The 27,350-nt window shown below is 34.9% G+C and overlaps 1 protein-coding gene across 5 annotated transcripts in view; it reads right to left on the bottom strand.

Moving 5' to 3' along the window:
- Positions 1–27,350, bottom strand: part of LOC150084644 (uncharacterized) — a 387,737-nt gene that overhangs the window by 23,934 nt on the left and 336,453 nt on the right. For all 5 annotated transcript variants that reach the window (XM_090376527.1, XM_090376523.1, XM_090376524.1 and 2 more), the window contains one exon: positions 15,283–15,445. In XM_090376527.1, coding sequence (XP_090232653.1) covers positions 15,283–15,445 — 163 coding nt within the window. The remainder of the gene's footprint in view (positions 1–15,282; positions 15,446–27,350) is intronic.

Genomic DNA, 27,350 nt, shown 5'->3' with positions numbered 1-27,350 from the left:
AAGGCCATATTGCTCTGGGGATATGCGGTGGTCATTCCCTGACCTTTCCGCATCCTCCGTATTTGGTGGGCACGGGCTCGAACCCCGGTCTAATCAAGAAGCATGTGCTACGCACTGCTGCTCCTGCCCACCTGGCTAGGAGGCCCTACTGTTGTAAAGTTATGTTTGTGTATGATAGTAAAATAGACAAAAATGAGTACTGCACTAATGCTAAATTTTATCGATTACGATTGTTTTGCAGAATCCATGCCACACTTTCTTATCTTTCATGTTCCTAGAACACAATGGCAAAGCCAAAATGATCACTATCACCAAGGCAACTTGCCATTCTGTAACAGCAGAGAAATTCAAGGAGTGTTTTCAAAAATGGTATCATAAGAACTGTGCAACAGCTGGAGGGAAATATTTTGAGAGAGGCTGTGTTATAGAAGGTATTCTGTTACAATAAACAAATTTTTGATAATGATGATGGTCTTAGAACTTTTTCAATGTATCATGCATATGGATGCACATATTTTTCAAAGAACCTTTTTCTAGGTGATTCTTTAATAGTTTTATTTTGAGAAGGTGGGGGGGGGGGGAATTCTATGAAATAAAGAGTATTTAATAATGTTTTTGTTTATACTCGGGCATGAAACATGGTCCATTCAAAGGGTGCATGCTATTGCACTCTTTCTCCTTAGCTACGTCGGGCCTTCGTATAATGTGTATTTAATTTTCATAAACACAACATCCAGGATAAGGTACTTACAGTGTACAAGGTGATTATAATTAAACTGCAAAAATTAAAAGATACTTTTCCGTATTTATGTAAGTGAATTACCAAATAAGCTTGCCAGTTTATACTGAGGGAAGCCACTGGTGGATTTCCATTCTTTGGAGTATTTTGTGTTTATTTTTTAGTGCTCAAGCAGATTGTTTGTTTGTTTGTTTCGAGATTTATTGGGTACATTGGCAACTATGGCCATAGCAAGCAGAGAGTTGTTTTATCAATTCTCCACCTTACAGAACATGCTATAGTTTATATATGAAGTGCAGGATATTAAGTACTTAAATATTTCATTATTAAATTGTGGGTATCTTATTCAGTAACTATCAGCAGGAATGACTCACCAATGGTTTGGTAATTTAAAAAAAAAAAAAAAAAATACAATATTTTCCTACTGCATTTTTATACATCTACTACAACTTATCTACAGGATAGTCTGTTTCCAACTTGTTTGTAATCACACATTAGTTATAAAATACAGCTGACAAAAAAAATAAAATAAAAATAAATAAATTTATAAAATTAAATGTATATAATTAAATGTATAAAATTAAATTATGAATATTTGAAGGAAAATAAAGTTACCAAACTTTGACAATTTTTGAAATATATATATATTGTCATGAAATAAAAATATTCTGATATAGTAGCTGGTGTACAGGTTAGTGCAACTGCATTATTTTTATACATACAAAACTATCCAAAGTAGGTAAATGGCACTGTTTTAATTATATCTCATATTGTGAAAACCTTCACAACGAGTTCCCATTATATTGCACTACCTTAAATAAGTAACACTTCACCAATGGAGAAGACTACTGTCACTTATTCTTGGCAGATACCACCACACAGACTGTATTGTTCCAAGGCTTTTTGGTCTCAAAACAGTGCTGTCTGGATGGTATTAGGTACCCTGGTATTGCAATTGTAACACGAATGCAACACCAAACAACTCCTACGTAGCTTGAGGCCCTTGCCCTAGAATGCTTTTTAGTCTAAATTGCCGATATAGTTGTTCAGAACAGAAAGAAAATGGTCCCTTTTTATAAAATATGCATTTAATTTTCATAAATACTAGCAAAAAAAATAAATAAATAAAAAACGCAACAAGACAAGGTATTTATGGTATAGAGAGTGGCTATAATTGAAGTGCATCACTTTGGCTGCCTAGAGATGGCAAAACTTGAATTTCTCAGAGATGAAATTTGAAATATATATTCAGAAATGAAAGTCATAAAATAAAAAAAACCCCGTCTGACACTATGGTGTTTTAGGCATTGCATGCAGTCAGTATGCAAAATAAATATCATGACACAGTGAGTATTGCATCTCAGATTCAATAAAAGCAGATGCTACTACAACAGTACGCAAAAGGTACTACAAATTGAAAATTGTGCTTTGCTCATAAAGTTCTTTTATGAAATAAAACAGTAATAACTTCGTTGTGCCTTGGAAGAATACCATTTAAATAACTTAAGAGAACTCCTTAACCAAAACAAGGAAATTCAAAGAAACAAGTGATTGGTTAAAACTTCCCAGCAAAAGGATGCCACCCAGTTGTAACAACTGTTATTGATATCACACAAAATACAGGCAGGCCTCGCATAATGCAATTTTCAGTTAACACTATTTGAAAAATTATACCACTTTTCACTTTACACGATGCAAATTTCCAGTTAACGTGATTTTTTTTTTTTTTTTTTTATGTGATAGTTGAAAAAGATTTGAATCACGCATTAAGCTTACCGCGAGTCGTACGGTCAATTAACAAACGTTTGCCTGCTGCCCGCCTCGGTGTGTTCCATCAACCATCGGAAGAAGACATGTTACTTGTTTGTCTCCTGCTAATAATCAATGCACACTTGCATAAAAATTCAAATTTTTAAATGAGCCAGATTAAAATGTTACCGCGAAGGAAATAACGGTAAAAGAATTAGATGAAATCTTTCGTATCGCAGAGAACTTCAAACAAAAGGTTTGAGATTTTCTGCGATATTTATTTCGCCAAGGCCCAGAGAAGATTGTTGTCGGCTATCTATCGGAAATTGATTGATGAAAACAGAAAATCAACACTGTTCGAATATTTCCGCAACAGCCATTTCTTCATTGTGTATTTTATGTCAGAGGTTCCCAAACTTTCTCGGTTCACGGCGCCCTTAGTGTCTCAGTAATTTTTTCAAGGTGCACCCAGACCAAAAGAAATACCTAACAGTTCCGTTTAGTAGTTAGGTCCAAACAACTTAATAAGAAATGCTGAAACTGTGAACTACCTTGAGCTAGTAGTTCACGCGCGGTGTCCAACAGATGTCCAGTATCGGCGTTTCCCTCGAAAATTTAAAATATTCCGCGGTGCGCAGTTTGGGAACCGCTGTTTTATGCAATAAACATTTAATTCCATAATTATTTTCATTATCTTTTACATTGTATACAGTTAAAAAGTTATTTAAAAGGTATTTTTAAAATTCTTTATGGACATTCCAGAAGGTCAAGGACCAATTATAACTTTTCCTATTGATTATTATATTCGATTAATGTGTTTCCATTTTGCGTGATGCGCTCGCAGGACGAATTAATCGCATTAATCGAGGCCAGCCTGTACATTCTCATCTACTAGTGGCAGAGTAGTGTACCAACAAGCAGATATTCCATTGGCAATAGTCCATAAATTGATTCAATTCCATCTGCAACACATGATCCTAAACAACTAGTTGGTTCTGTGAGTTTGAAGTTGGACAGTAAAAGGATGTTGACTGGTTGTGGCACATGTTTGGACTGTTTTGGAAGAGAGAGCTGGAATTATAGAAGCCAATTTAGAAGAACAGTGCCTGTGGAAGTATCTATAGAAAGGGCATGCAGCAGAAACAGAACATCTATGAGACAGAGTGGACAGACTTTGTTAAAGATTGATCATTAATTAACCAAAATGCCCTCTTTTGGAGTCTAGAAGCCTGACAGAGATTTGTCATTTGTACAGAGTTAGCAGCTGCTTGGAAGAAAAGTAAGGCAGAGAGTGAAAGAGAAAACCCAGTTTTTTAGATGCAGAAGAAGCAATATTTGTGATGTGCTTATGCCAAGAGATATCAGATCAGGGTAATCCCTAATTTTAAGAAGTTTTCACATAAGTGCTAAATCTGCAATGAGGAGTAAAGGAAAATTATTTAAGGAGTGAGTGACTGAATCACTCCAAGTGCTACCCTGCTTCATTTGGAGTGAAGCAGGGCTGCACTTAATCACCGCTTCCTGTTTATAATTTTTCTTTTAATAAAATGAAAAATTATAAACAGGAAGGAATACAATGCCATTTAATAAAAGAATACAAGTTACTGGAAAGTTTAGTATGGAAGATGTTAAAAATTTGGGTGTTAGTAGTCTGCAAAATCTTAGAATCTCTAAAACAGATAAATATATGTAGAAAGGACATTTTTATGAGTTACACAGGTGAATGAATAAATAACTAAAAGGAAAATATAAACAAACAAACAAAAAAAAAACGTACATAATTCAACTGTAGATTAAAACCATTACATATAAAGAAATAATAGGAAAGAAGGGGGTTGGACCCATGTTTTGGGAAATGCCACGCTGCCTTTTCTGAGGCTGGCCTTACAATATTCTTGTTTTTGTTTCTTTTCTTATTGTTCCAAACATTACTATTTAAACGTTGAGCTATTTCACTAGCATTATTTGCCTGGTTTATGACTTTGTTCACTATGCTATTCTGTTGTTAATTTATATGCTCAAATATTTAAATTTCATTACATGTTATATTATTTTTCCTTTTAATTCAAATTTAAAACTTTTACAGAATCCTTAGAAATTGTTAATGATTTTGTTTTAATCTGTAGAGCAATATTTGTAAATCAGCTTCTGTTTGGGCTATACTGTACTAGATGAATGCTTGAAGCGCAAGCGTAAGCTGGCATCGTGAACGTCTCCAAAACAGAAAACTACTGTAGTGCTCTGAATGTCAGATCATTTCAAACTAGAAGGGGGCACTTCTAACATTTCATTGGATATCAGCAACTCACTTTTTCTACTCCCATTTTCAAGATGGATGTTGTTCAAGTTGGATGTATTGCACATTTATGAATAGTGTTGATTGCGAGTAGAAAGAGAAAACGACGATGGTGGATCCATCCAGCAAATTCAAATAGATTTTAAAAAAAAATTATATTATGTTTGAAATGCACAGGAAATCTCCCAGAGTTTTGATGAACTTGAAATGTTCATTAGTGAAAAAAAACACAAAATTTGATACTGTGATGCAGAAATCAATACTGATGTTCAGTGGTTTTTTTGTGAAAGAATAGGTGCCAGTACTCATTCTTTGCTATCAGGAAAAATTGAAAATTAAAAGGATTTGAAAAGTACTCTGAAAATTTTTTTTTCTCTGACATTGTTACTTTCGTAGTAATGTTTTTAGAATAAGAACAACAAATTAAGTGTATTAACACACAGTTTATTAAGCATAAATTTATTATTCAAGTATATAAAAAAAATAAGTAAAATGTGAGTAAAACAAGTAAAAAATAATAACATAGGTAAAAATGATTTCATAATAAAGTTTTTGTAGAATATTCCAAATTTTTATTAAGTTCTTATCCGACACCCTATGCCAGGGGTCGGCAACGTTTTTTGAGTGAAGAGCCATTTTTGATCTAATTAAAAAAAATGAGAATCCGAAGAGCCACACCTCAGTTCAAGCTGAGGGGGGGGGACGAGAGTTTTTTAAGAAATGGAATAGAGTGGGAAGGTGTTTATTAAAAATATATTTTTTGAAATATTATTTATTAATACTAAAAAATAACTTAACGAACATCCAGTTAGGTACAAATTAATGTGACTTTTGCTGATGAACTTCTTGAGCAAGTGTCTCTCAACATCATGCAAGTATATCATAATTAAACATGCTGAGCTTTAAACGTGCTCGCATTGTTCAGACAACGGTTTCTTGATTTATTTTTAATATAGTTCATGTTCAAAAATATTTGCCCGCAGAAATACGTCGAACCAAAAACTGAGAGAAGTCCAAACGCAAATATTTTCAAATTTATATATGGGTCTGCATTTTGAAGTCATCTATTGCCGTCCATTTGTGTAGAATTAAAAGGGCAGCCTCTTGCATCTCCAAATCCTCAATTTTAGTTTTGAGGCATTTTAGTCTTGCGCTCTACATGTCCTTGATTTTTAAGTCCTCTAACTCCATTTCAAATTGTGCTTCATGTGAGCTGTAAAGTTAAAGAGCCACAGTCACATGTTAAAAGAGCTGCATGCGGTTTGCGAGTTGCAGGTTGCTGACAACTTTTCTTCCACTTTGTGTGTCGGTTGCTGAATGACGTTTGCAAAGCAGCCACGAATCGACATATTTTGCTGGATCAAAGCGAGTCAGCGGTGGACCTACAATTTTAAGAAACAGTAGTGAAGAAACTGTTTTTGTCACCAACGAAGCGCTGGTTGGGCTGGTGATCAGATTCATTTGTGAAAATCCCCATTCACATTCACTCGATGAAATTGGTATCGTACTTAGAGCGTTCATCAAATGCTTCAATTCTTCTGAAACCTTCTTATCAATTATTTATCCCCGAAATCCTCAAATTGCATCTCTTTCATTTAACTGTAACCTAATTGACAATTTTCTAACTCACTTTCACCAAATGCCAACAATTCATGTTTAGAAGGATTAATACCTTCATTGTCCTCGTTTTCCTTCTCTCGTCATCGGTATTGTCACTAGTTCTTAAATTTGATTTTTTTTTTTTTTTTTTTTTGTGAAACTGTCCAAAATGTCAGTGTCATTCGGATATTCAGGTACTGTGACCATGTAAACAGAGATAGGGAAAATTTATGGAATATTACAAATCTTGAAGTGCACTAATTTCTCCAATTGTCACACGTCACTGTTAATAAAGGTGACGGTATGCTGTACCATTGTGTACTGTCCCAAAAAAAGCTGTTGTTGTTATTTAAAAGCCATTGGCGCAAGAGCAGCTTAGGCTATAATGCACCTAGCCTAGGTAGGTTTTGTATATCAGCGTTTTTTCACTTTCCTTGTCGTTTATGGCAGAACCAAGATTCTGCTATATATATATATTTGTATAGCTTCTCTATAAATGGTATACTATTAATTTTATATGTTTTGAAAGTATCCAGTTAACTTAAGGAAGGAGAAAACTTGGGTAATATTTGGCCGGTCATCTAAAATTGTTTTAAGCATTAGGTTGTTTTGTTTATTCATTATTGATTGAAAGGCTCTTTGACATTCTCTATGAAATTTTGGACAGTTCAACATGAAGTGATGTATAGTCAGCGGAACTTGACAGTTTTGGCATTGAGGGCGGTCTTCACCTCTGAGTAGGTAAGAGTGAGTCATATGTGTATGCCCGATTCGCAATCGAGCGAGGATCACTTCTTCCTGTATATTCGATCAGAAGCTAGTAAGCCACAGTCGAAGTATTTCTTTAATTAGACGAAGTTTGTTGTTAGTCTGATCTAGCCAGTGTTGTTCCCATTGTTTTATACTGCTTTGGTGGATCAAGGACTTGTAATCTGTATATGGCATTATGTGAAAGGCATAATCAGAGATGGAAGCTTCTTTTGCTGCTTTGTCTGCTCTTTCATTTCCAGTTATTCCTGTGTGGCCCAGGACTCAGCAGAATCTGATATTGTGATTTCTTTGTAATAACTTTGATACTGAAAATTGGATATGTTGTAGGATTGGGTGTCCTCTGGTATTTGCGTTCTGCAAGGCAGTTACAGAGCTAAGCGAGTCCGTGAAAATAATGCTGTTTGCTATCTGTTTATGTTTGATTTGGTTTATAGCCATTGAAATGGCTTGTAATTCGGCAGTAAAAATACTGCATTCTTTTGGGAGTTGTTGGATGAAGGTACAATCCTCAAACTGAATTGCAGCTCCTACACAAGTCTCTGATTTAGCCCCATCTGTATATATGAAAGTGTGATGTGGATATTGTTCTTTGTATGCTGCATATAGCTGCTGGTAGTTTTTTCTTGATAGTGTTTTTCCCCCAGGTTTGAAAATACATATATATGGGTTGGACTATGCACCATGGTGGAATGGTCTGTGCAATTGCAGTAGCTACATTGTCATAATCAAGCTCTCGGCTTAGTAGTAAATCGTAAATCTTTCAGACGGATGTCGGCAGCTCGATTCATCCGTGGATGGGCTTGGTATATGTTTTTCCAGTTATATGTAAACAGAAAATCTCTATTTGGATGATCACTGATAGATTTTATCTTGACGGCATAGTGTAATAACAAGTTCTGTCGTCTAAGCTCTGATGAAGGTTCATGGGCTTCTGCATAAAGGCTTTGGATAGGTGAAGTTCGAAAAGCTCCGAGTGCTATGCGGAGTAAACTGTGGTGTATGGGGTCTAACCATCTCAAAGAACTTGGTTTCACCGAGTCGTAAACAGCTGCTCCATAATTTAGTTTGGAACGAACTATAGATCGATAAAGTTTGAGAAGTGTATATTGATGTGTTCCCCAAGTTGTTGCGGAAAGAACTCAGAGAGTGTTTAATTTCTTTAAGCAAAAAAGCCTGGGTTGTTTAATGTGATCAAGGAATGTTAGTTTCTTATCCAAGAGAAGTCCTAAGAACCTTATTGCTTGGTACTACTAGGATAATATGTCCGTCAAGTTTCAATTCAGGATCAGGGTGTAGGTTTCGTTTTCTACAGAAGTGTATACATGTAGTTTTTTGTGTGGAAATCCAGAAGCTATTTGTTTGAGCCCATTTGCTTATTTTGTTTATTGTTCTTTGTAGCTGCCGTTCTATACTTCGCATATTCTGAGAGTGATAGGAAATGCTGAAATCGTCAACGTATAAAGCTGCGTCAACGATTCTTCGGTTATTGTATTTATTTTAATAGCGAAAAGGGTAGTGCTAAGCACAGACCCCTGAGGCACGCCTTCTTCTTTGATGAAAGCCTTTGAAAGGATCGTCTGCAGCCTAACTTGGAATGTCCTGTGTTGCAAGAAATTTTGGATATATTTAGGAAGATGTCCACGTAAACCAAGGAGGTATAGGTTTTGGAGGATTCCATAACGCCATGCCGTATCGTAAGCTTTTTCTATATCAAAGCAGATCATGACGTGATGTTCCTTTCGGATGAAGGCATTCTGTATACTGTTTTCCAATTTTATAAGTAGGTCTAGTGTTGAGCGATTTTTCCTAAAACCATGCTGTGCCAGGTAGAGAAGATTATTATTGTTCAAATACCACATTAAACGAGCATTGATGACTTTTTCCCATAACTTTGCCTATGCAACTTGTTAAAGCAATTGGACGGTAGTTGCGTGGATTAGAAAGATCCTTTCCCAGTTTTGGGAAAGCCAGAATTATTGCATGATGCCAACTATCTGGAAACTGGTTTTCTAGGAAGATTTTGTTAAACAGTTCAAGTAATGCCATTTGGGATTGGTGGTCAAGTTCCTTTATCAGCATGTAGTGAATTTTGTCTGGTCCTACAGCGCTTTGCTTTGTCTGCGACAGAGCTGTTTTTAATTCAAGAAAAGTTAACAGAAGGTTGTACTGTTCATCATTTCTTGTGGAAAAATTCAGTTTGTGTTTTTCTATTCTTGCCTTGTATATTTGAAAACTAGGAGTGTATGATGTGTTTGCTGATGTTTTGGCAAAGGTTTCGCCCAGTGCATTGGCTATTTCTGAAGGCTGTGCGGTGATTTGTCCATTCCAGTTTAGGATTGGAGGTGGATTAATCTGGTATCTGCCTTTCATTTTGCTGATTTTATTCCAGACAGTTTGAGATGGTGTGGAACTTGTTAAAGTGGATGCAAATTTTATCCAGGATGCTTTGCTACTGGCTCTTCTAACATATCTGGCTTGCACTTTTGCCTTTTTGAATAATACGAGGTTCTATGTAGTGGAACATCTTCGGAAATTATTCCAGGTTTTATTTCTCTCTCTTTTAGCGTGTAAACATTCTTCATTCCACCATGATTTTGGATGTGTTGGAAGGTGTGATGACATTTTTGGAATAGTCTGCTCAGTAGCTTGGATTAATTTATTTGTTACATATTGTACTGCTGCATCTAACGGTTTTTGCTTGATAATATCTGCATCTAATTTTGCAATGGATTTATACTTTTCCCAATCTGCTTCATTTACTTTCCATCTGGGATTTCTACGTGACTGACAAAAAAAGCACTGCCAATGTTTAGATCTATGCTTTATATGCTGTACAGACAGGCCAACTCCCACTAATTGAAATATTTCTGAAATGCTGTTTTCTTTGTAAAATTATTTTATTTCTACCCACTATTCTTATTCGGAGATTAAGGTATTTGTAAGACTTGGTGTCTTACAGAATTACTTTCAGTAACATAAAGAGTAACTTCCTGTTTGATTTTACAGCACAGGACTTCTCAGAATAAAACACATGTTGTTACTGTCTTCCCACCATTTGACATAATTACCAGATGGAATATTGACAAGTACTTTCTATCTTTTTGAAGGAGAACACATTCTCCACTAGCCACACTGCAACGGAGTACTTTTTGTGCAATAAAGGATTAGTGTTGTTTGATTTTATGAATGTTTATGAGAAGCAGTGCTGGACTAAGACATGGGCCAGCAGGGCCCTTGTCCGGGGCGGCAAAACACCTTGGTCTGGCAATGATGAGAAGATACCAGTTTTTGAAGTTTCTAACGCAGCTATCAATATAAACATTTTCTTGAAATTCGTTAGAAAAGGTGCTGTACCGATACTGATCCCTAAAAACAATTACAATAAAGCAAAAACTTTTTTTTTTTAATCAAATGCACACTGCACTGCAGCGTTATCAGTTTTACATCAGTTTTTCCCGTTACCAATGTGGATTCCAATAGATGAATGTCCTCGATTTTGTGTTGGCAGATGCAACACACATTGAAGAAACGAAGTGTGATCTTTTCATTTTTCAAAAACAATCCGTTGCTCTTTCGGTCATGTTTTTTATGCCAAGAAACAATTGCGTGCATTTTATTACTTTATTTTTTTCCCACTATATCACGCTGACAACAACTCTGTACTTTGCAGCTTACTGCGTGCTTTCATTGCTTTCACAAATGCTTTTCAAAAAAGAAAGCCACCGAAGTTATGTTTGAAATGAAAGGTTTTCAAAATTTGTTTTGGAAGAAGACAGAGGCCACATGTGATTCTCATTTGTTAACATTGACATTAGTTGTACTGTGGCAGTGGATATTCTTCAGCAGTTTTCCGATTACTGTTTTCACATATAGAATCTTATTATTCTTATTTAAGAATAATAAGGTTCTTTATTAACTTAAATTATGTACATTCGTGATTCAGTACAGAGATAACCCAGAATCTACCAATAAATTGTCTCTACAAGTGAACAACCTTGTATTTTGTTAACTAATGAAACAGTACTAAAATAGAAGAAATATTTACAATGAATATAAGGTTCAGAATTGAGCTTTCTGATTCTTCTCATCATTGCATAGTTCCTCCCAGTTCGGAAACATTTATTTTCCAATTTCAATACAACAATGCCTTTATTTCTTTGCTGGAGTATTCTTTTAATGACATGTTGTACAAGGGAGGCCTCCTTTCCACCTCACAAATAAACTCCTCTGTGTCAAACATTGTCTTCCCCAAAGTATAATAAACAAACCAATTAAGGCCAACCACCCCATGCATCGGGAGAATGTCTCCTCAGGCTATGCAAACACTAAGGTGTATGCACTTGTAACACGTACAAAGGTGTTTTACTCCGGCTTACGTCGTCCTATGCGGTGTTTGAAGTGCTCGTCTAGTCTGTATGCCTTTACCCTCTGCTTCCTGTAAAACTGGGCATTGGAAGGTGTCGCCAACGCCACATTTCAAGCACTCGTCTAGTATAGTCCTTTGTGTGAGAATTACTGTGTCATCTGCATAATTTATCATTTTCAATTATTTCCTATTTTATCAGCTTTCTTAACTTCTAAGTTTATTTCTCTAATAATTTCAACTGTAATAAGAGTGAAGAGGGTTGGACTCAATGAATGACCTTGTCTTATACTGTTTCTAACTGATACTGCTTTAGAAATGTATTTTCAGTTTTAATTACTGTTTGATTTTCTGTATAAATTTTTTCACTATTCTAGTAAAGCTTTTAGGCATATTTCTGTTTTCTAATATGTTTAACGAATCTTAAAATCTTACAATCTCTATCAAATGCTTTTTCTAGTTCAATAATGCATAGGAATACTGGCACATTAAATTCAATTTCCTTTCTATAATTTGTTTCAATTGGTAATGATATTCCTTTTTCTAAATCTTTGTTGTTCATCTTGAAATTCCAAATTATTCATATGATATTAGTTAAAAAACATCATCATCATCATCATCAGCCATTTTCAATCCACTGCAGGATGAAGGCCTCTCCAGCAACTTTCCAATTCCTTCTGTTTTGTGCAATGGCCATCCATTTACTACCCACAAACTGATGAATTTCATCTGTCCATCTCCATCGTTGTCTTCCAGGATTTCTTCTAGCTCCTCTTGGGTACCATTCTGCTATTTTCTTAGTTCATCTGTCATCATGTCTTCAAGCTGTGTCCTGCCCAAGACCATTTTAATTCTTTAGTTCTGATAAGAATGTCCTTTACTTGAGTTTGCTCCTAATCCATGAGTTTCTCTTCTTACTTAACAGGCTGACTCCCAATATAATTCGTTCCATTCTTCACTGTGTAGTTCTCAGCTTCTCTTCCATAAGTCGTGGTAGTGAGTATACATTGGTTCATTATTTTACGTTTCAGACAAATTGGAATATTGCTCATCAGTATGTGACTATATTTCCTGAATGCTATCCATCCAAAATTTATTCTTCTCTTGACTTCCACCCATTTACCATTATTACAGCTAATGACTTGTCCCAGATAAGTATATGACTCCTCATTTTCAATTACTGCTCCTTCAATCATTATATCTCTTTCTGTGGCATACTTGTTCATCATTACTTTTGTTTTAGCCATATTCATCTTTAGTCCAAAATCCTTACTAACTCTGCAAATTCTTTGGGATTGTGGCTTGCGATCACAATGTCATCTGCAAATCGTAAATGGTTTAGATACTCACCATTCACATTGACTCCTTTCTGCGACCAGTCTAATCTTCTGAAAGCTTCCTCAAGGGCAGCAGTAAACAACTTCAGAGATATTGTGTCTCCTTGTCGAACTCCTTTCTCAATTTTAAATTTGCTACTGTCTTTGTCTAGTCTAATAAAGGAGGTAGCATTCTCATATTTTCTTCAAAATCATAATATAGGGGATATCTGGAATATATGAGATGCCTTGTCTTTCTAGTTCCCGAAACATTGCCTTATGCTGTATGGAGTCAAATGCCTTTTCATGTGGCACAAATTCCAGGCATAATGGTGTTTTATATTCATATGCATTCTTCATTAGCTGTGATATTACGTGAAAGTGATTCATAGTTGAGAATCCTGGCACAAAGCCTGCTTGCTCTTTCGGTTGATTCTCATCAAGTATTCTTTCTAATCTGTTAGTTATTTGTTATTTGGTTTTTTAGGAGCATTAGCAACAAAGGCCATATTGCTCTGGGAATATGCGGTGGTCATTCCCTGTCCTTTCCGCATCCTCCATATTTGGTGGTCACGGGCTCGAACCCCAGTCTAATCAAGAAGCGTGTGCTACGCACTGCTGCTCCTGCCCACCTGGCTACAGAGGCACCCTAATCTGTTAGTAATGACCCTTGTGACTTGTAGATGTGGGATAACAAGCTAATTGGTCTATAATTTCCAATTTCTTATTTATCTCCTTTCTTATGCAGCAAAACTATGATTGTATTATTCCATTTGGCATTATTCCACTCATTAGAAAAGGTGTGATACCTTTTCTAATGCATTTTGTGGAGAGTCTTGCCAGTTTTTGTGTCATGTCTCTTACTCCCAATTTTAACAACTCCAAAGTAACTTCATCTTGTGATGAAACTAACAAAGATGACCATGTTCCTTCCCTCCTCTCCCCAAATGAGGTGCCTATGTTATGAATGATTTGTAAATGATACATAGTCAGCACTAGTCCTTCCTAACACAACAGTATTAAATTGTACGCAAATAGAGTTAAGTAAATATCATTGTTTTTTTAAGTAAATGTTTGCATGTTTTATATATTTTGTTATACTTTCCTCCATCTCAATACAGCCTCAGAAGAGAATAAGGCAGTCCCCAACCCAAACTATTTCTTTATATGTAATAATTTTGACATGGAAAATTTAGATTATACTCATAGGCTAAAAAACTACAAACTAGAACAAGTTAATAATTTGCCACATCTAGAACAGCTTTAAAAAAACAGGTGGAAGATTACACATGAAAATAAACAACAGAATGAGAAAAGCATCACATACAGGAAGCCAGTAAAAACAACTTCATTTAGAGAAAAAAAGAAATTAGCCAAAAGACTAATTACATGTTTATAACACAATTTTACGACTACAGTATTTTAAACTATTGAGCGAAGAGCTGGGTAACAAAATAAAGGAATTCAAAAATTAGAATCTTTAGAAATGATAATTTTTAAGAATAAGATTAACAGATAAAGTAATAGGGGGAAAAAAAAAAAAACTATTGAGGATAACAAATATCCAATCAAAGGTAAGTTATGAATGTGCACACACAAAAACAAATAACAAAAAAAAAAAAAAAAAAAACCAACAACGGTAGGTTTCCTCAAATCACAAATTTTCAAACATGTATTTGCATTTTGGAACTATATAATGCACTGTTCATTTTGATTACTGTTTCTCTGTGTAATAACCATATCTGTTAAGGCACTTATCTAAACATGATATCAGCTTGTATATTCCATTTCTATAGAAATTACTCTTGTAGATCAAACCACAAACAACATATTTGAGAAGAAAATGCAGTCAAGCGGAGCAAGGTACAGACTGTATGGCAGGTGGCTGCAAATGCACAAACTGAATGCCTGCAACAAGATTCAATTTTGATGAGTATTGTCATGCTGCTGAAGGATCCAAGTGGCATTTGTCCAATAACTTTCCACAGAAACTATGGGAAGTCATCAAACCTGGAACATTAACATGGAACTGTCATTCCACGTGACATGGAATCTAGGAGAATTGCTCCTTCACTGTCTCAAAACATCGATGCCATGCCCCTTTCCAGCTGATGTCTATACTTTTTTTGGGTTTCGATAGTGTTCTTCCATTCTATGACTGTGTTCCACAGATTCAATCCCTTCCAATGGGGATGTGAAAGACAAGCTATGAAACAGTACAAATCAGCACAAAACACATTCACCATCTCAGTTTATGACAATCACTGATAACAGTTTTGCTACAAAAGGAAATTAAGATTTGCACAACACATGGAAAGTTATGGCCTAGGGAACCTTAATTTTTCATCAACTCTCGTAAATCCTGGGGTATGTTTTTTTTTTTTTTTAAATGTTCAATAACCACACTGAAAAAAAAAAAAAAAAATCAATTTTACACATTTTAATTTACCATCTTCTGGATTTTCCCAAAGAGCTGCCACTTTTGCTACAAATGGAAGATCAGTTTTCCGAGGTCCAGATTTCAGCAGAACACAGTCTCTGACCCATATAATGTCACCTTCCACATGCTGCATTGCAGGGTAACACTTCCTTACACAAGGAGGATCATCATTCTGAAAAGAATGAAGGATGAGTAAAGAAAATTAAGTAATCACACTAGTTTAAAAATTTAATAGAATAAACCAGAGCTATGATGCTCAATATGTTTTACGTTGATTTCAATATTTATAAAAGAATAAGAGAAATTTACCTCAATATGATACGTAGAACACTTCTGTATGCTACTCTCCAGAAATTAAAACGAACATAATATTAATGCAAAATGATTACAGTAAAAAAATAATTGAAATTAATTAAAAAATTAATTGAACACAATTAAAAATTAAAAGAACTAGTATGCTTCTGCATTATAACAGCTATCACCCATTCACTTACAAAAGATCTATTATCTTTAATCAATTTCTCAATGCCTATAAATATTCAACAATGCAATCTGCTTTAGACTCAGAAATACAGATATTAAGGATACTAATGATAGGATACAAATAAATCGGCCAACTACCGAGTGCTGGGCATTCAGTATGAGGGGTCCATAGTCACAAATGGTCATTAGTGTAGTATCTCAAATAGAGCTTTATGGTCTGAAAAAAAGTTTCTAGTACCCTGGCTTGGCCTAAAACTGAGGAACTAACGAAAACATTATCTACTTGAGCCTTTCCAGTTGTGAATGACAAGGGTGGGAGAAGTGACTTCGACTTCTTCCTGGAGAAGTGATTAACGTCTTGAGGGAGAAGCGACTGGTAGGTGAGGGCCGTGCAAGACTCTGCACAGGCGCCTCCCCACCACCACCGCCTCAACACTGGCTCTCTGAGTACCTCCTTGCCGGGACAACTCCAGCTTTGAAAATTGTTAAAAAATACTTCTCGTCACAAAATTTATAAATGACCTTTATAGAATTGTTTGTTTGTTTGTTTTTATTTTATTTGGTTTTTAGGAGCATTAGCAACTAAGGCCATATTGCTCCGGGATATGCGATGGTCATTCCCTGACCTTTCCGCATCCTCCGTATTTGGTGGTGCTGCTTTATAGAATTATTAACTAACTATTTAACAACCTTTTTGTCACCAAAAGGAGAGTTACTTAGTACAAAGAAGCACGCTATCGAAGTGCAATAAACAACTGGTTTTTTTAATCTTAACACAAAAAGTAAATGATAGATTTCAATCGAATAGTTTTCCCTTGATAAGCATCAAATAATGCATAGCTAATATGATTTTTAAATTTTTAGCTCCATTAGTGACGAAAACAGGGGGATAGGACACGAAAATTACTCACATTTTTCTGTCTGGCGGCGCCATTTTTAATTTAAAAAATATTTTCGAATTATATTTTAAACCTACTTGTTGAGCTCTTTCCAACAGTGTATAATAAGCTATCAGGTTGTCAAGAACATTTTTGTCCTCCCCACATTTTACCCCCATTTCTCAGACAAATTTTAGTCAACAACGTTCAAATATGGCATTGTGTTAGCCCACATGATGTACAAACCCATGCAAAATTTCAAGTTAATAGGTTGAGTGGTTCCAAAGATACAATGCTGTGACATATGGATGGTCAGACAGACAACCAAGTGACATAAGGATCCTTCATTAGACTATTGATCCTAAAAACTACACAATAGTAACAATAGTAACATCAGAAAATACTTTATTTCTGTCCCATACGTTGAACAGTGGCACAAACAGCTTAACATATTCTTTAAAGATACCGAATTTAAGATTGTGGCCAGACCAATACAGAAATTACATTCTATACTGAACAATTACTCAGTCCTTTCTTCTTTCGCAACACAAATAAATTACCCGGTATACATTTCTTGCAGTGATTGCGACTTGTCTTACCAAGGATCGAAACGATATCCGCTGAATTTTAGAGTTAAACAATACGTCTTCGGTTCATGTCGTTAATGAAAAATATACATTTTTATTCAATGAGGCCAAAATACTTAGTGTCCAACATAATTATACAAGACTAAGAATCCTATTAACATTCACCGTCCATACCTAATCTCCAAATCGTGGTCTTTTGCATGCATGCGCGAAGACAAATAATCTCTATTTAAGATTCATGCTCACACATACTCAGTAATTTCCATTCCTGTGATCACGACATACAGTTGAAAAGCTCTGTCAACTTCAGGAAGGAAAACTGTTTTTCAAAATTTGCATTAAATTTGTTTTAATTTTTTAATTAATATTTTAATTAATTTCAATTTATTATTTTTTACTGTAATTATCTTGCGTTAACGTTATATTTGTTTTAATTTCTGGACAGTAGCATATGGAAGTGTTCTACATATCATATTGAGGTAAATTTCTCTTATTGTTCTACTAGTTTAAAAAATAAAAAAGGTTCAAAAAGCTTTAATTGTATATCCTTAAGTTAAATGCATTTAAAAAAAAAATAAATTAATAAGTCCCTATATGCCCCCAATCTTAACATCTTTTACATATGTAATTCTTAATACTAGCAAATTTAATACGTAATTCTTAATACTAGCAAACAATAAGTAGATCGATTAATAAATTAAAGTACAACTGCATTTACTGATAAACATGCTAAATTAGACCAGAGGGCGTGCACAACCATTTATAAAATTGGAATGTTGAGCTGCCTTAAGGCTTTTTGTACCAACTGCGGTCCAAAATGGTTACAGGTAAATGCATATCGTATTTTATATTGACACATATCGTATTTTATATTGGAACCCAAAGCCCAATCCCAGTTTACTGTTAACACCAAATAATTTGGATTTCAGAAATTAAAAATATATTTATAATCTGGTATACCTAAAACTAAAAACTTAATATGATAAATATCTAGTAAAACTGTTATTGCGACTACAGAAATGGGTATGCATGAGATATTCTTTTAATACTGGCTATCTGTCCGCTCAACGCCCCCGAGGCAGTAGCTGAGAGATGGCTATGTTGACAGAATGTAATTTTTGTTCCCTAATTTTTTTCCTTAAATTACCTTAATTTCTCCTAACTTTACCTTATTATTAATTCCACTAACCTATTATTGCCTTGTAATAATTCTTTTAGCAATTTAAATTCAACATGTAACACTAGGCTAACTGACCAATGCTAGCACATCAATTGCTAAATAGATAGTCAGGCCTTAATGACTGAAATGTAAAAAAAAAGTAAAAGTAAAGTGCAGCCATTATCAACCCACTGCAGGATGGAAGCCTCCTCAACAATTCATGCTGAGGGAAATGGACCATAATCTGCCTCGCTGGTCCAGTGCGGGTTGGCAGATCGACCGTATTCAGCAGTCAGGGGCTTGAACCCCGGTCTACTCAAAGAGCGTGTGCTACTGCACTCCCGCTCCTGCCCACTCGGCTACACCGCCCTAAATAAAAACCATAAATCAAATAAAAATTTTTGCACAATACTATTAATGTGTGTATAATGTATAACTGTTAATAACTGTTAAACCAGCAATAGCATTAACGAAAGTTTATTCATCACAGTTTATGAAAGTTTATTCATCACAGAGATAAAAGACAAAAATTAGCAGTTAAAAATTATAAATAAATAAATATATATATATATATATATTAAAGTACAATTACGTTTACTGACAAACATGCTAAATTAGACCAGAGGGCGTGCACAACCATCTATAAAATCGGAATGTTGAGCTGCCTTAAGGCTTTTTGTACCGACCGCGGTCCAAAACGGTTACAGGTAAATGCATATCTTATTTTATATTGACACATACCCATTGGGCTTTGTGTCCCAATCCCAGTTTACCGTTAACACCAAATAATTTGGATAATGCAAACATCAGAGGCAGCAAGTATGCACATTCCACTAAATGTTGTATAAATTAAACTAAAAAACAAAAATATAATGTGTCAATATATTGCCATATGAGTGCTTGGTGTTCTATCTTGTTATTTTTCAAGGTAACAAGATAGAAAGCATAAGGACCACTATTGTGCAAATCTACTGCATTGGCAGTTCGATCTTAGTATCATTCCGTCATTACAAGGATTTGTTTAACATTCGAAATGTAGTGATTCCCTGCCCATTATTGGCCTTGTGGCCCTCTGTCGAGATTGGGGGGGGGGGGGGGGTAATGGTCAGTCTATTTTATTATTATTTATTATTTTTGGTTTAATTGTTCACATATTGTTGATAGTTTACGTTTCCAACTTTGTGATATTTCACATTATTTAGACACTGGTACCATCAAGGGGGTGACATTAAATTTTCTTTTAATTGGCTTTAAATTCTAAATTATATTAGGAGTGTTCCTTCCACAGTACCCTCTTCTCCACTATTTTTTCTCCCCCTCCTTTTTTCTTTTTTGTATCATTTTATTGGTTTAGTTTATAATTTAACTAAAAAAATTTCATTCTACTGGTTTGCCAACTGGCATACATTTTATTTTTGTGTTTTAGTTTATATATATAAGTGGAGAGTATAAAGGTAGGTAGATAACGTCAAAGTGCTAACGGAACTGAAATTGTAATTACAGAGAACAAGGAAGAGAAAGATGATAATAATAAGTAATTAGAAGTACTTAATGCTATGTGTCCTATGATTTCAGCGCCTTCTTCTGGGGCCAGCCGCCGAAATCAAAGGAAAAAATGGCAAGAAGTACACCTCTGTTTCTGACATGAAATATAAGCAGCACGTGACAATTCAGTATTGAAGATAAGGATTAAAATTTAAATTTAAGTCATATGGCTTACGTATATTTCATGGCTGACCCGACAGAGGCAGAATGAAAAGATTAAGAAGTAGGATAACTTACTGAAGTCAAGTGGGTATATGATCATAGAGAAGGATAATAAAAAGTATAACATAAATCTGTTCTGAAGTATTTATGGTATAAGATAGTGTAAGAAATTGGAAAGTTAAGGAAATAATCAAAATTAAAATTATGTAAAGTAAAATTAAATTACACTGGCTATCCCACATGCCATCAGTTAGAAACTAAGTTAGATTAAATTAAATGAAATTTTGAATAAATAATAGGGGTAGGTATTAAACACATGAAGTAATGTGTCCCAGGATAGAAAGGAGTAACAAGCTTATGAAGTAGAATTAAATAGTCGCTAAACTTTGTTTAGGAAAGAACAGTGTTTAAAGCAGAAAAGGAGCATCTCAAATATTGCATTCGATAAACTAATGGCTCATGAGAAACAAAAATATATAGAAAGGTAGGCAAGCATAAAGAATACGGAAGAAGACCCAAATAGATCTTGCTCAGGGCAGTTCAGGGTTGCTATTCCCATTCTTATAGTAGGACCTTGAACATAGTTCGGTGAGCATACTTCAGTGTTTAAGCCAGTTGTGTGGTATATAAAATAATAAAAAAAGTTAAAAAATAAAATAATAATATACTCCTTGGTTATCCAATTGGTGGGTACAAGTTTTCTACGTTTGTAAGACGCCAAAGAGGCTAGAAGTGTAGACTATACATTATGTACAAGCCTAGCAGCTACAGAACATCAGTTAGCCATATTATTGATATCAGTGGTATAGTTAATCAACTTTTTATTTTTGATAATAAGGAGTGCTTTTTTTGATATGGTAATACAGGTAGGCTGTAGAAAACTGGTTCTATAGAAGCTTATTGTAGAGGTGTCTGATATTGTTAATTATCAATTTTTTGCTATTGCATATAGTGGTTTTCTGATACATTAAGACAGAATGATATTAGTATGCATCTTTTTGGAGATACAGAATGTCAATACGTGAAGTTAAAGACATTGAAGTTGAAGGCTTCCCGTTTATTGTATATGTTGAGTGTGGTCTGTGGATTATTCATATCTACATCTAAATCAAGGTAGTTGGCTGCAAGGTTATTATTATTGGTTTTTTCCAAGATGAGTTCTTTAGGATATATATATTGGCATAATCTTGTAGGAAGTTGGGGCAATTTGCTACAAATAAATTGTCTATGTACCTACACAAGCAGATTTCCAGAGGCAGTGAGGTTTCATACCAGTACAAATATAGATTTGCAATGATGCAACTGGCAGGGCTACCAATAGGGGTACCTATGGTTTGTTGGTTAACTGTTTTACCATTAAAAATGTAATTATTGGTAATACACAAATTCATTAAGTTGTTCCAATATTTAAGTTGTTTGCAGTGTATTATATGTTTGTATTTATTATACAGATTATTTAATAGATTTGATAATAGAGAGCTATTAAGTGCTCGATAATTCCTATATTCTATTATATTATGAAAACAACAGGGATTACCTTTATTTTTGATATAGGATGCTTCTTTTCCAACCAACTCTCCTAGTCCAATGCGCTAACAATTATTTGTGAAGGCAATATAAATTTTACAAAAAATGTGAAACATCTTCCCCACTGTCAGAACCGTAGTGTTCAGGACCCCTCAGTCTCAATATTGAGCGATCAACCCATCTTCTGTCTTCAAACACCATACCTCTGCCAGCAAGGAAACCATTACGTAGACTGACATTAAAATTAAATTTTAAAGGTCTAAAAAGCTTAATAAATATGGAGCGATTAATCTCTTCGTTCCTGTAGATTGACATTAAAATTAAAATTTAGGAGTCTAAAAAGCTTAATGAATATGGGGTGATTATTCTCTTCATTCCTTAAGTCAGACTAGAACTTTTTGAAGCATCACGTTCACAGGAATAAGAGCAACACACAATTAATCCGAAACTTTTGTCTTATGTTGTAATGTTTGTTCTTCGCGCATAAGTATAAGTGACCAATCGTCGGATAATAGGAATGGTCTATGGATATTGACCGAATTTTCACGTAGTTTCATCTCTGATTATTTAGGACATGCTTCAGATTAGCCTGATTAATCTTGGTGAATAGGCTATAGAAATCAAAGGTTTGTATATGGGATATATTGCTATTACTCAAGGCTTTTAAAATGAGGATATTGTTGGTGATAATCCTGCTGAGGTAAGATGTTAATGATGGGTTTCAGTAAGTGTTCCAAAGTCTTGCCAGGTATGTATGCATAGCTGCACTTGCATGAAGTAATAAATCTGAAGCCTACTGGGTTCTTATGGAACCGATTATTTAGGACACGCTTCAGATTAGCTTGATTAATCTTGGTGAATAGGCTATGGAAATCAAAGGTTTGTATATGGGATATATTGCTATTATGCAAGGCTTTTAAAATGAGGATATTGTTGGTGATAATCACGCTGAGGTAAGATGGTAATGATGGGTTTCAGTAAGTGTTCCAAAGTCTTGCCAGGTATGTATGCATTGCTGCACTTGCATGAAGTAATAAATCTGAAGCCTACTGGGTCCATACATATACTTCATACCTAAGTTCTTATGAACTTAGGTATGAAGTATATGTATGGAAAACTATAATTATTAATATTAAGTTTTAATTTTTTGTTGATAGCTCTTAACTTTTTTGTTATGATATTGCCATTATTGGTCACAGGCTTGTATGTTTCACTAGAACTGAGTTCAGCATTTAGCGTATGAAAGTAAAAAGCTTTACATATGAAGGCATATGTTGCTGGAAGCTTTGTCGACAGGGATGACAATAAACTGGTCATGCAGCTGGTCAATAAACTGATAATTGTTTTTTTAAGTATGGAGATAATGCAGTTGATAGTGGCTGGAGATCCATGTGATTTTAAGGCTTTATAAGTATTTATTAGTTCTGATGACACAGTATTTATCCACATACTGAAAGATTCGATAGGTATGTTGTTTTTATAAGCTAGCATGAAGCAGTAGTTGAGGAGGTCATGATACAACTGCTTTTTGAATGTGGTTAAGCTGGTTTTTGTATACAATCTGAATTTGTACCATAAAGAATCTTTCTCGGATCCTGGTAAGGTATTATCTCCAGTTATTATATGCCCATGGTGGGGATTAACATAAGGCTGTAATTCAGCCTTGTGGCAAATGCATGTGTTGGTGTCTGGTTCTTCTATATCCATATTGGTAGCAAGGGATTTGTAATTACAGGCCAGAAGGTTTAGGATATCTGTATCTGGCTTTGATTTTTATATTTTGGCAGTTGCTGGAAGGAGATCTGCATGTGAATTAATGCAATGGTTTATACTGATGCAGTCCATGGTGGTATTATGAAATTTTAGTATGATGCTAGAATGTTCCTTATTAATATTATAATTTAATGATTTTAGCTTAAATTTACAAATGTTACTTAACAGGTGGAATAGGTGTCTAGATTTGAATTCATAACTGTGGATGAGTTTATATAGTGCTTTTAGGACACTATGTTTTGTACTGAAGAGCAGATTATGTATCTGCTGCACCTCAATGGCATTATCATCACAACTGGTTATAGTCTGGGCAAAGCTGCCTAGTTTGTGACTGTTTAAATTATTATTGGTTCTAGGTTTGCTTTTTTGATGCATCCTAGCTTGCTTAAACGTTTAACCATTTGAAAATTCTCATAAATACAGAAATCTTCTATACAGCTCGTAATGATACTATGGCTAAATTTGATGTTAAGGCCATAAGGATACAGTGTCTTCAATTTCAACATAAATATTTTTTTCTGTCTATTTCTTAAAACAGTTGTTGTTGTCGTTTGGTTTTTAGGAGCATTAGCAATATTGCTCTGGGAATATGCGGTGGTCATTCTCTGACCTTTCCGTATCCTCCATATTTGGTGGTGACGGGCTCGAACCCCGGTCTAATCAAGAAGTGTGTGCTACGCACTGCTGCTCCTTCCCACCTGGCTACGGAGGCGCCCTCTTAAAACAGGGTTAGGTATATGGGTTAAGATGGAGATGTGGATATTAGTGAAGCAATGCTTCTGAAAATGCTTGTATTCTATTTTCTGTTCTTGTTTGCCATTGTTTTTACTGTTATTAAAGTTTTTGATGTCAGATCTATGAATATTAAGTCTTAGATGCAGTTTGTTGCTGGTTTGGCCAACATTATTTTATATTGCAAGTAAGGCAAGTGATAAGGTATACCACGTTGCTATACTTTCAGAAAATGGAATCATTACTATTGCTGGTAATATGCTGGGGGTGCATATATGGGCAGGTAAGACAAAGCCTATTGTTACATTTGTTGAATTTGAGGTTTTGCATAGAAGAATTGGAACGTGATTGCTGTTATCCCGGAGCTAGCTAGGCTGCATGCATTTGTCACAGTAATCCTAATTACTTATTATCATCTTTCTCTTCTTTGTTCTCCGTAATTACAATTTCAGTTCCGTTAGCACTTTGACATTATCTATCTACCTTTATACTCTCCACTTATGTATCCATTATGGTCTTTGGGTACCTTCTGCTTAAATTTAGCAGTGTCCCTGGTCCATAAACCATTAATTTAATTAATTAATATTTTATACCGTTAAATTCTTATAAAAAGTTATATACAGTAAACCCTCATAAAACCAGACTAATAGGGGCTGAGAGGTGTCCGTTTTAATGAAAGTCGGGATTATATGAAATACGTTTTGTAATGTGAATAAAGCTTATTTAAACAACATAATGTATGTGGATAACAGTAAAAACATGTTTATTTTATATTAAAAATATGTATGTACATAGTCAAAAATATGTAGTAAATATGTATGTAAATACATAAAATATATTTAATGTAAATACGTACATACTGTATTTACATTAAAAATACATAATGTCCATAATCGCTTAGAACAAGATTGCACTGGTTCATCTTCACTTACATCACTTGCCACATTCACTGGTTTGAAAAAATTACTTATCTTTTTTGTGAATGTTTCGTCTTCTGTCTTCTTCACCAACTAGTGGCTCCTCGACTTTTAGGACTTCGCTCAAAAACTTCTTTCTGTAGAGCCGCTTTGCCGTGTAGATCACTCCCCGGTCCACAGGCTGGAAAACAGATGTCGTGTTTGGTGGCAGGAACATGCGCTTAATCTTCTTATCTTGACTGACGAGTCTATCAACGTCAGGGTGGGTTGGTGCATTATCTAGCAAAACCAAGGCTTTACTTCGTCTTCTGGGATTTTCAAATCTTCGATTTGATGTCTTCTGATTTCTGGCACAGCTTTCTTGTGGAACCAATCCATTGTTATTTACATGGTAAACCATGCATTATGGGAATTGTAGTAGTGTACCGGTAGATCGTCCATTACTAGTGGTTTTTACTAGCACGTGGTTTTTTGCTTTTCCCAACGAGTTTTTAACATACGGTTTTCGTCGGCATTTGCACACAGCAATGCTGAAACACGTTCCTTGCTTATTTTTCTTCCAGGCATGGTTTTCTCAGTTTTTGACACTGTTTTCAGGCAGAGCTCCCCAAAACAGTCTCGTCTCAAATTTGTACAACTGGTTCAATTGATAACCCTCCTTTTGAATAAAATCATTCAGTTGTTTCCTGAAAGGCTCAACAGCTTCAAAATCAGCACTAAGAATTTCCCCACACATTTTCTTGTTTGAAATGTTATGCTGTCTTCTAAATCTAAAAAGCCAACCTGAGGTCACTTTAAATTGTTCAATTCCTTACTGTTTAGTCAGTCTCTCTGCCGCTGCTTGAATTTCTATTCCTTGCACAGCCAAACCAGACGAACGAAGTTGGGAAAACCATTTGTACACAGCATCATCTAGTGCTTTATCAGTAGGCATCCGCATTCGTTTAACTTTACTTTTTTCTTTCTCCACGTTAAACTTGAGAACAAAATTACGAATTTCACTTTTTTTTCTTTTTAATGTCCGACACGGTTTGTTTTGCGATGCCATACTCAAGACAGATGCTGGACACTGAAGCTCCTTTTTCAGGTTTTTCTATCGCCGATAGTTTATCGTGAAGAGAAAGCATTTTATGCTTACACTTCTGTCCTACACTAGGCTTACTTAAAGACATTGTTTAACTGCACAGCACAAACGACAAGCCGACCGGGCTAGCTGGGTGGGTAAAGTGCCTGCCTGGCAACCCAAAGGTCGCGGGTTCGAATCCCACCTTGGGCTTGGATCAAAGTACTGCAAAAACCTTGGGAGGTGCATTATGGCCACAGAAGCCGATGCGCCAACAACTACCAAAAAAAAAAAAAAAAACCGACAAAAGATAGAAGCGTGTAACTGCGGAGCAAACGACAAACAACTGTCTGAACAGCAGCTAGGAGCCAGGTTGTTTGTGCAGCGTGAGTCATCATGGCCCAATAACCTCAGACACAATATATATGACCTTTGAGCCCAATAGTCGTTTGATTTTTCCACTTTTAAATTTTTTTAGAGCTGTCTGGATTAAGCGATGTACGGATTACCGACCGGGGTCCAGATTAATGAGATTTTACTGTATATATATAAAATATCAAATATAATAACAAATCAAATAAAATATAATAGAATAGAAACACAGTCCTTTGATGCATGGTCAGGTGTAGTCCCCTGATGAAAAACCTGATCATGTGTCAACTTTTATTTTCGCTGACATCAGATTTAAATGTATTTTTGCTCTATTTCCCCCCTTTTGACCTATAGCTAAATTTGTCCATCATTATTTGATGCCAGCTACCATTATTTTATTTTACAGGTCACTTCCCTTAAAATATTTCTTTTATATTTCGGCTATTACTTCTTTTTGACTTTTGGCTTTCCATATAACTCATATCTACATTTTTATATAATTTTTTATAATGGTATGAACCAGAGATATAATGCTCATTATGTTTTCCATTGAAATCAATATTTGTAAAGGAATAAGAGAAGTTTACCTCGATATGATATGTAGAACACTTCCATATGATACTCTCCAGAAATTAAAATAAAAACAATTTAAAAAAAATCGAAAATCTTACATTACAGTAAGAAATAAATAACAATATTTAAAAATCAAATGAACACAATTAAAAATCAATTTAATGCAATATAAAATTAAGTAAAAAAAGTAATTTAATGAAAAAAATTGCTAAACGATTTTACTTCCTTCCTGTATTCTCCCTCTCCAATGTAAATTTGAGTCTAGAATACATTTGATGCCTTTTCTGGGAGGTATTTAGATGATGT

Source organism: Mastigoproctus giganteus, chromosome 6, assembly GCF_048544385.1.
Source record: "Mastigoproctus giganteus isolate SK-2022 chromosome 6, ASM4854438v1, whole genome shotgun sequence".
Taxonomy (NCBI): Eukaryota; Metazoa; Arthropoda; class Arachnida; order Uropygi; family Thelyphonidae; genus Mastigoproctus; species Mastigoproctus giganteus.
Note: the sequence above shows the minus strand (reverse complement) of the source record. Positions and strands in the feature narration are given on the sequence as shown.